Source organism: Ictalurus furcatus, chromosome 6, assembly GCF_023375685.1.
Source record: "Ictalurus furcatus strain D&B chromosome 6, Billie_1.0, whole genome shotgun sequence".
NCBI classification, from domain to species: Eukaryota; Metazoa; Chordata; class Actinopteri; order Siluriformes; family Ictaluridae; genus Ictalurus; species Ictalurus furcatus.
The window spans coordinates 19,543,977-19,555,081 of NC_071260.1; the positions used below are offsets into that span (position 1 = coordinate 19,543,977).

Sequence of the window (11,105 nt, forward strand, 5' to 3'; positions counted from 1 at the left end):
ATAATCTTAATATCCAAGACAACCCATTCAAAATTACATTTAAAATGAATCAGTCACGGGACTGGTAAGTGTGGCTGTACTTAGAAAACACCTTTCTGCACTTTTTTTAAGTTAAATAAAAAGAAAAAAGCTATCATCATATACCTTACAGGTCTATTAATCAAAAACAGTAAAGTACATATACTATCATAACTCAGCTCTATTTAATCCAATAATTCCTGCAGTGATGAGGTTTGTCAACTTTGGGAAGACGGTGGATGTGGATACACTGTGCCTTAAATAAAGCATCAACTTCTGACAGAGCTGACACAGCTGACTTCTCATTTTTGTTGAGATGTTGAGATGTGGTGTGTATATATAGGGTAATAAAATCAACTGGTTTTGCAGTGAGGTGAATTTTGATAATTCATTACATTTGGAACGTTTTAGAGGAGACCAAATATTAATGCTTTTGTATCACTGAAACGTTATGCCCACACTTACTCTTCTACATAACAGAATATTCAGTCACTGTAAATCAGCATCCACTTGAAACTGGATTCAACAAAACTCTTGAAGAAAAGAAGAGGTGCTAGATCAGAGAACTGAACCTGCTTACCTGTGGTTTCCACAATTCCTTCCAGGATCACCACAATTTCAAACTGCTCGGTCTGCATGGAGCGCTGAGAGAGCTCATAAAAGGGGCTTTTACTGTCAATCACATGGCAGATGGTGAGGGGAGACACCAAGAAGAGCTGATCTGCCCCGGTGCTGAAACCCACATCAAGCTCCAACTGATCTAGAGGGAGGAACTCACCTTCAGGGGTCTGCCGAGACTGAGAGAGAGAGAGGGAGAGGGAGAGAGAGAGAGAGAGAGAGAGAAAGAGAGAGAGAGAGAGATGTGGGGAGACACAGTACAACTTTAAAATATGTTGGATTTGTCAGATGTGGTTACAGCTCTTGTACACTTCATGGAACAGTCAAAGCTTCACTCTAAAAAATGCTGGGTTATATTTTCTACCCAAATGCTGGGTTGAGCCGTTTGGGTCATTTAATTGGGTTATTTTCTCAGTCTTGGGTAGTTTTTGGGTAGTTTTATGTAACCCAACTGCTGGGATAGCTGCTGGGTCATTTTCACTGACAGTTGAATCAATGCACCCCTCCCCCACCCTGACACATCAGCCCAGCTCCTTGGGTCAAATCAACTCAGTGCAGACTGTTTGAATTCGCCTCTGGTGGAGGTAGCAGTTTTCACAAGGACAGACTAGATTTATTTGGAAAGGATTTAGTTAGATTTATTTGGAAAGGATGTGTTAATATCCTACACACTTTTTCTGTTATTACTATTTCAACGCACGTTGTGTTACGTTATCCAAAAAATGTGTTAAAAAAATAAAAAATATTTCACACGAGTGACCAACACGTATTAAATTATCATCCAAATCTTAACTCGCCTCAAAGTGAATGTTCGTCCTGAGGCAAGGAAACCAAATAACCACAGGTAAGTTAGCGTGCATCACTATTTAGCGTTAATACTGTTGAAAATGCCTGGCCGAGTCTGTGATATTTACAGAGGGAGCTCTTGAAAATGTATTCATTGGAAAACAGTAACTCAACGAGTGATAATTATCTTTACCTATCGCGACAGCATCAAAAGTGAATATCATGCACTGCTTCCTCAGTGTTGGCGTTACAATTCAAGTGTCATGTGTTTATGTTGGCTGTGAAATATGAACTGAGGTTATACTATAATTCTGTGGGTCTGCATCTAATCTGAGGCTCTGAGTTAGGGTTAGCTAGCTGGATACTGTCACCAGTAGGGATGAGTGATGCTAACCTAGACGCTCACCAGAGTTCATAATATTACTTTAGCATACAGCTCGCTGTAATGTTAGACATTCTCATTACCATTTTGAGAGTTAACGATAGCATAGCATTACAGCTACAGTATTCACCATGTGTAATACAGAGAGTGGGCTAACGTTAACTACATTTAGCAAGTGTTTTGCGCAGTGCAAGCTGCAGTAATTTGCATTAGGAGGATGGGTTAGGGCTGTGTTTCTTCATGTATTTAGTGAATGTTAATGCTAGTTAACAAGTGCTTAAATAGCTCAGAATGTCGAGGCCAAAAGTTCCTTAACGTGGTTAACGTGACATAAAGAGAGGCTGGGGTTACAGTAGGTTGTAATGCTTTCCACTATCTCTGTAATGTTGGTCGGCTTAATTAGGTTGTGCAAAAAAATTGACGGTGAGGTGCCGAAAGCTGGAAAATAAATATTCGCAAGTCAGCTAGATTTTCCTGGTGAGTCTACAGCACCATTTTGTTCTTTTATAGAGTGGAGGACACATTTCCAAAATTACACAATTTGGGATTCTATAACGCAATTTCACAGTTAAAACCCAAAGGTGTTTGTCCGTATTTTGCAGCTAACAACTAACCAACAGTCTTTTTGCTCTTTTACAGCTTTTCAAATGGAAGGAAGTGGGTCTCCTGTCTTCTCAGATGGCAGGGAGAACTGTAAGAAGATGCATCAACTCCAATTCTTACATCTGTCAAAAGTTTAAATGATTTTAATGAATGTCACCTGAATTTCCTGCAATTGTTTGTTTATTTTGTGAGCAATTCAGTAGAATTTTAGCATATAAACAAATTGCATTTTAGGACAATTGTAGGGGAAAAATATAAACGACACATCTGTGTTATCTGTGCGTTATTTTTTAACACATCTTTATGTGGAAATGTTTAACACACAGCATGTGTTAAATGTACTAACGCACTAATTGTGTGAAAAGCAACACAAAATGTGTTGTCCTTAACTAGACACGCGGGTGTGTTAAAAATGAACACATGATTGAGAGGAGGTACGTATCAATATGTTTATCCATAAAACCATTACTGTACTCTAGGAAAATCAAAAATGTGCAATAACAGTCCAGTGTACATGGCATTTAATGCACTGCTATCTTCATTCGCTTTGGCTTATGTTTTAAACGTCTCCTTTGATCAAAATCTGGCGTTTTTGTCTTAAATATATGACTTATTTGAGTCATTTACTTCAAAGTTTATATATAAACACCACTTTAGCAGCTCTAGCACTACATTTCTGGTGTATAAATAAAGGAGATACTATGTTGACTTATTTGTTTATAATGTGGTATATTTCACATTTCCAAAGGGTAAAAACAACACAGAAAATATTAAACCAATTTATGAAATAAGGTTAACCCAGTATTTTTGTAAAAATAAAACTATCCTTTGGGTTGAAAAACAACTCATTTGCTGTGTTACAATGAACAACCCAACTTGATGGGTTAGTTCAGCCTGTCTTATATTTACCCAGCTGTTGAGCTAAATATAACCCAATTTGGGTCGTTTTTAACCCAGTGTTTTTTAGAGTGTATCAATCAGATAATATTAATAAAGAAGAAAGATATTGTTCGGGGTGGCAAGGTAGTAGGGCACATAGCATTACTAGGGCATGTAGCGTTGCTGTCTCACAGCTCCAGGGTCCCTGCATGGTGTTTCTGTACATGCTCTCCCTGCATTCATGTGAGTTTCCTCTACATTTTCCAGTTTCCTCCCACCACCCATAACACTTGCTGGTAGTGGACTGACAACACTAAATTGCCCCTATGTATGAATGTGTGTGTGTGTGTGCACAGTGCCCTGCAATGGACTAACTCACGCCCAGTTTTCCTGTGATAGGCTCCGGACCCACCACAACCCCGATCAGGATAATGCTGTTACTAAAGATGAATGAATGAAGAAATCATCTGTGCAGCACACATGTGAACTATAAACTGTTTTTTTCCTAGTATTTTCGTAGTGACTAGTTTACACCACGTTTAGGGCAGTGGTGGTTCAGTGATTAAGGCTCTAGGTTACTGATCAGAAGGTCTGCCAAACTGCCACTCTTGGGCCCTTAACACTCTCTGCTCCATGGGCGCTGTATCATGGGAGACCCTGTGCTCTGACCCGAACTTCCTACCGAGCTGGGATATACAGAAATGTTTAGAGATGTGACAAATAAAGGTCTCTTATTCTAGTAATGACTAAATATGCCTTCAAATACTTTAACCTGATTGGTTTATTGTGATTACATTAAGAGAAATAAAAGGAGAAATTAGATTCGAGAAATATTAAGGGAATTTCGGGGGGGATTTTAGGAGCCATTTATGTTTCAAGAACATTTGCTATATGATTCCTGGAAGTGCTTTTAAGACAATGCGAATAACTTCTAGACCAGCGTTCACCAACCGTGTTCCTGGAGATCTACCTTCCTGAAGACTTTAGCTCTAACCATAATCGTGCCCACCTTGATGGTCTAATCATTGGCAGGTGTGTTAGATTAGATTTTGGTAGGAGATGAAACCTGCAGGAAGGTAGATCTCAAGGAAGAGGGTTGCTGACGACTGCTTTAAATAGAAGGAACTTTTTTGTTTTTATTCTGTAGTATTTCACTTTTGTAGCTTGCACTTACTTTAAGCAGTTTGCAGCGGATCTGCGCGGAGACCATGTGGCTGTTGCGCAGGTTTCCGACCCTGAACATGAGCGTGAGTTTTCCGTCCCGCATGGAGATGACTGCGTGCTCGCTGAACATCAGCGTCTCGGCCCGTTTCTTGGGCTGGGACATCTTAATGAACATGCAGCCTATTAAAAACGCGTCCACGATGGAGCCGAGGATGGACTGAAAGAGGAACAGAATGATGCCCTCGGGACACTTGTCCGTTATGTACCTGTAGCCGTAGCCGATAGTGGCCTCGGTCTCTATGAAGAAGAGGAAGGCTGAAGGGAAGTTGTACACGTTGGCTACGCACGGTGTGTACTTGTCGTCGTGCGCTCGGTTCAGGTCTCCGCGCACGTACGCGATCAGCCACCACATGAAGGCCATGAACAGCCACGCCACCGTGTAGGTCAGGATGAATATGAACAGATTCCAGCGCCATTTCAAGTCCACTAGAGTGGTGAACAAGTCGGACAGGTAGCGACTGGTTTCTCCGCCCAGGTTACCGTGCTGGACGTTACAGCGGCCGTTCTTATCCACGAAGCGCTGCCGTTTCCGCTTGCGCTCCGGAGCGGCCTGGCCGAAACCCGAGCCGCTGGATGAAGTGGTCACTATCTGGTAGTCGTCTCCAAATTTTTTCCTTAGTGCGGACATGCTAGCCTGCGAAAGAGAGATTTAACTCAGGGTTGCACTTCTACACAGGCACTAGACTTCATTAACCTACTAAACTTACAACACCGCTTATAAGAAGACTCTTCCAGTTCATTCAGCATTATACTGTAGGTATACTATCAAATGAAACGAATAAGGAAAATATATATATATGTGTGTGATTACTTTACACACAGCGGTTTCTTAATTTCATCTTAATGAAATGTTCTCTAAAGAAAGGGATTGTTGGAGGTTGTTGAGGAAAGAAAGAGAAAGCCTTACGTATATTTAACCATACGGATCCTGTCCCTCCGCAGGTGTCAGTGTTAATGCATGTCACAGTCAGTGCAGCGCTTACAGGGAACTAAACATGAACTCAAACCTGCGTGAACACGACGCATGTCTCGTTAGTAAAAAAACAAAAACAAAAAAACGGACGGATTAAAAAGAAAGAAGACTAAAAGACATTCCCAGCTGTCCCCGGGCGCTGGACGCGGTTTCGCCCTTGATCTCATTTGCTCTGTCAGATCAGATCACACAGGAGCTTTAATCCGGTCCTGGATGCTGAAAGTTGGAGATCAGAGTTGCGGTCCCTCAACAGATGCGCCTTCGGTAGGCTTTCTACTAAAGAGGTGAATTACGTATGAACCCTGCGGATTTAACGCGTCGCCACTTGGGGACTCAGATATCGGCTTTGTCTTGACTGCCTCTTCATGCGCATTTTGGTCATAGCGAGTGAGGAGGGAAGCGCGGTGTCCTTTCCACGAGCTGCCTGCCTCCTCAATAATAATAAGTTTCTGGAGCTCCCATTCTTGCCTTGCTCCCAAGTCACAACGTTTAGTTTCGCGGTCTTAGTGCCGCCTATTCTCCCCCCGCGCTCTTACCCCCGCAGTTTGTGCGTTTCCCAGTGCGGGAAAACATACAGGGTTGCCAGATTGACTATGGCAGGGGCATCACAATATTAGTGGTTTTAATGCGTGTGTGTTTGTGTAAAAGTCCTAGGCACATGCAAAGAAATGATGTAGAGCAAAGATGCCTTCAAATATAAAGAAATAAATTGTTTCTATATTTAAAAATACTATGAAGATCAGTAAACAGTAATAAATGCAACAAACTCACTATTTAGTTTGACGACCCTGCGCTTAAAAAAAAAAAGAAAAGAAAAAAAAGAGTAGTCTCAGGTACACGTTCTACAGTTTTATAAGGAAATGAGCTGTAAGTTTTATTGAGCATCTTGCAGAACCAGCCAAGGTTCTTCTGGAGGTTTTGACTGTCGCACTTGTTTCTTATTTTTGCATCAAAACCCAGCAGCCTTCATTGTGTTTTTTGTCTGAAAAGTGGTCTCTTATGTAATATGCTGCTTTCATGACTAACAAACATTTTTCTGTAACATTTAATTTTGTGCTGGAAAACTAATGCTTGGGAATCTAAAATGTTTTTGTACTGACTCAATAATGTAGAAGTCATAAAATAAAAAATCTATAACAAAGTTTGTACTAAAAAAAAGGGTGTCTAAGACTTTTGCACAGTTCTGTATGTGTATGTATGTATGTATGTCTGTATGTGTATGTGTGTGTATTTATAGATAGATAGATAGATAGATAGATAGACTGAAAAAATAACTCATTGGATGAACATAATTTAATTGAGGGAAAGATTTCCATGCAATAAATATGTATAGCCCCAACTCATAAACAACTGATTCATGCAATGAGATGTAATTGATTTGGTCCAACTTAATTTGATCAAATACAGTTTAAATGAAATGCATACATTTATAAAGGGCATTTTTTTATGCTTGTCGAACTCAAACTAAAACATTTAATTGGAAAATATATTATTAGGTAGAAATCCTTCTAATTTTATTCCCCCTATATAGAGACAAGAACTTGGTTCAGATGTTTTTATTTAAAACACATAAAACAAGTATAAAACAGGTATACAGTTGTCAATACAGTTATTTACTGTCAAACAACCATAATATTAGAAAAAGGAGGGGGGAAAAAGTCAATATGGTAAATGAACATTTGCGGTTTGTTGGTGACTTATTGAATTTAAAGTTTGAAAAAGTATTTAACCAAACATGCTAGTACTTGTGACAGTGAAAGCACACGTTTATAAACCTTTTTTTTAATCTGGAAATTTGCATTTCTCTGCATGAATGACACATAAACAGTCAGTGGAAAGCCAAAGTTGAAATAAACTTGACTATAAATAATAATAATGCAAAGACAAGATAAACTTGGCCATCGAGAATAAAAGTAACAAATACACTAGTGCTTAAAAGTAGAGTTTTCTATATTTGTGCATAAACATGAGCCAAAACATAATCAGATTTCCACACAAGTCCTAAAAGTAGACAAAGAGAACCCAATTAAACAAATGAGGCAAAAACATTATACTTGGTCATTTATTTATTGAGGAAAATGATCCAATATTATATATCTGTGAGTGGCAAAAGTATGTGAAAGTCCTGACCTTAAGCCGATATAAATGTTGTTGAAGGACAGGAAGGAAGCAGTTCATGTGAGTAAACCCACCAACATCCCAGTGTTAAAGCTGTTCTGTACTGAGGAATAGGCTAAAATTCCTCCAAGCCGATGTGCAGGACTGATCAACAGTTACCGGAAATGTTTAGTTGCAGTTATTGTTGCACAACAGGGTCACACCAGATACTAAAAGCAAAGGTTCACATATTTTGCCACTCACAGATATGTAATATTGGATCATTTTCCTCAACAAGTAAATGACCAAGTATAAAATTTTTGTCTCATTTGTTTAATTGGGTTCTCTTTATCTACTTTTAGGACCTGTGTGAAAATCTGATGATGTGTAGGGTCATATTTATGCAGAAATATAGAAAATTCTTAATGGTTCAGTTTCAAGCACCACTGTACATGTATGGCCTAATGATTTTTCTAACTCAAAACAGACTATCTATCACTTATTGCCTAATATAACCCATTCCTTGACAGGTGCCACTGTAATGAGATAATCAATGTTATGCACGTCACCTGTCAGTGGTTTTAATGTTATAGCTGATCGTTGTATAATTTTTCAAGGCTAATTTCCAGCACTAAACTATAAAAATATATGTAAAGCACCTCAACTGGGCAGAATGTAGCTTATCTGGCAACCCTGTAATTTATGGACTTTGCCTAGAGAGGAGTCTATTTGGCTGCTGGAGGGAGCAAGTTTTAGGGGATGGATGAGCATTTTGTTCACTCTATTATTTAAAAGAGCATTGGTCACTGGTGTTTTGAACGTATAGATAGTTTACATGAGTAATTTTTCTACTGTAAATTTTAAAGTAAATTTTTTATAGTGCTTAGAACATAATTTTTACGTATGTGTCATGACACCCTGTCAGAGAGTTTGCTATCATACACGGTCTATTCATAGCTCGGCTGGAAATGTCAAATGTAATTTTCTCATCAAACGAGAAGAATGACCAGCCACCTGCCTTACCTGCCTAATTTGATTTGTGTTGACAGTCTGATTTACCAAAGGCCTTGAGAGGAGAAGTGCACTTTGAAGAATCTCTTTCTGTAAACGGATAAGCCCACTGGCTCTTATCTCAGCCAAACAGATAGGCAATAAAATATACTGATGGACTTTATAAGGGGATTATTTATGTCTGTGACTGACTTTCGAATGCAGAAACGCAACTATGTTTATTGCAGCCACTTACAAAGTAGTTGCACCTTCTATTAAACAAATAATCTTTGATGCAGGTACATATGTCCTCCATACCATACTGTCTTGTAAGAGACAATCTTATTATCTTGAAAATGGAAATCAGCTTCTATGTACATGTTAAAGGAAACTAGTAGTGTAGCCCTATCTTGAAATCCACTAAAAAACAAAAAGCCACAAAAAGAACTGGAGCATGGAGATGACACACAGGGGCCTCTTCATGTAGACTTTAACAGCTAATCAGTGAAATGTCTTTGTGTCTAAGGACTCAGAAAGACAGAGTGATTTCTGCTCTTTTTGTGTCTCCCCTGGTTACTCTGTCTTAGAGGGAGACTGCTTTTTACCTCCATTGTTATAAAGAAGAGCTCTTCTAATTTGCATAGTAACAGGTTTTATCTAGGTAATAAGTCTAGTCTAGAGACACAAATGAGCATGCATACTTACTTACATCACTCCATAGCCTTAAAGTACATCTACAGTAATCTGTACAGTAAGTGCATTAAAATATTAGATTGCACTGCAAATGACATTTAATAATTTGTGAAGATATTGGATTCCCTGGTATGAGTATCTTATTTGCTCAAGCACTATGGCATATACATTTACAATTACAGCATTTGCAAGCAGTCTTATCAAGAATGACATGCAGAAGTGCTTTGTAGTTTCAACTGAAAAACCTCAGCATATCTTCATGCTAATATAAAAAAAAGGTCAGGATTTTAGAATACCAGTCAGCTAAATCCTCATTAAACAAATTATGGTCCTTGATTTTTAAATCACTCATAATGGGTCATTATGTGTTGGTCAAGGTTTCACTGATTATTTAATAAACCAAATATAACATGTCAGCATAATTAATGAAGATAGCTGATGTTTACACTGTAGTAGGTAAAAAAAAAAAACAACAACACAGAGGCATTCTCAACAGGAGTATTTAATATTCTCTATGTAAAACCTGCACACAAATCATAATTCGCTGAAGAAAATATGTCTTGGTGGAGATATTTTCCATCCAATTTGGCAAATGTTTACTCAGCCTGGCCTTGGGCAGATCAATAAGAGGCAGCAGGCAGCTTTACATCACTCTCCATTTCAGCTGCTGCTGTGAGCACAGCCCACCTGAGGTCCTTTTCAGTCATTATGGTGCTACATCTCCTTTCCACAGACCTGCTCTCCAGTGCGCAGTGAAATCAGAACAGAGGTACAAATTATAAGACCATGGCAAGAATACAGCGCCAGTGCAACAGAATACAGCACCTACTATAAATTTGTAGTCAAAAAATGTTGACTATACAGCCTGGCCTTCAGACATGTAACAGAAGCATGCAACACACTCAGTTTTGTATGAACATTAGCACACAAATTGTCATTTTAAGCATAATTGATTTGTGTTGTGACTGCTTCACAAAAGTTCTGCTTCTTTCTCTCATAAGTGAGCATTTGTCTCTAATTGTTTACAGTCTTATACAACCTTGCTCTTCTTATGTTTAGAGCTGTCTTACATGTGATGTAAATTCAGACAACCAGCCATAATGCTGTCTACTTCTTCCAGAATCATGACACTGGGGCATGCTGTAAATGACTGCCTTTGCAGAAGCATCCAATTAAGAGCTTTACAGATTCAACAATCTTTGTCGTTCTTGTTTAAAGTCGTATTATTTTCCTGGTAGGCTGGCCAGGTCTTGAGAAACCCTCATTGTTGGATTAATGAGTGTCGGGTGAGACAAGGTCAGTTTTACTGGTGCTCTCGTGCTCATTAACAAAGACACAAAGCTCTGATGCGTTCTTCAGAGTCTCGGCTAATGGCCGGCACTAAAGAACACATTCTCCTTGCTGCAGTCTCAGCCGAATGACTTTAGATAAACCTAGGTTCATAACGAGACAGTGAAATATCTTAAGGCAGTGGTTCTCAAAGTGGGGTCCAGCAACCCCCAGGGTTCTTTAAGCATAGCCAAAGTGGTTTGTGGTTTTTTTAAATTCACATATAGTGGGGGAAATCTTCATGGTCCCACCATTATCAAAGTTATCACATGTATTATTTAGTTCTTCTAGTTAGTAGCCCATTTGGCTGGTCACTTGAATTGAGTCCAAACTCAAGAACTCAAAAATTGGTTGGTGTGTAAATAATGTCAACTTATGGACCTAATGTGTTCTGTCAGTGCAAAGTTCAGGAACAGAAAACTCCATGGCTTTAATAAATAGACAAAAATATTATTGTACATATTTTGTTCTTTAAAATAAAATCTGTTCAGAGAGGGTCCATGGAATTTATGT

At 38.9% G+C, this 11,105-nt stretch overlaps 1 protein-coding gene across 1 annotated transcript; it reads right to left on the bottom strand.

Moving 5' to 3' along the window:
- Nucleotides 1–454: 454 nt before the first annotated feature.
- On the bottom strand, nucleotides 455–6,597 carry LOC128608853 (G protein-activated inward rectifier potassium channel 1-like). The gene is made up of 2 exons (XM_053626984.1): nucleotides 4,461–6,597; nucleotides 455–815 (listed from the first exon to the last, which is right to left on the bottom strand). Exons 1-2 carry the CDS (start codon nucleotides 5,136–5,138, stop codon nucleotides 504–506), a joined length of 990 nt encoding a protein of 329 aa, XP_053482959.1. The 5' UTR covers nucleotides 5,139–6,597; the 3' UTR covers nucleotides 455–503.
- Between the last annotated feature and the right edge of the window lie 4,508 nt (nucleotides 6,598–11,105).

Coding starts and splice junctions, on each gene's coding strand:
- LOC128608853 (XM_053626984.1), bottom strand. CDS start 5,138: ATGTCCGCACTAAGGAAAAAATTTGGAGACGACTACCAGATAGTGACC. Junction 816..4,460: donor TCCGCTGCAAACTGCTTAAA/GTAAGTGCAAGC, acceptor TCTCTCTCTCAG/TCTCGGCAGACCCCTGAAGG.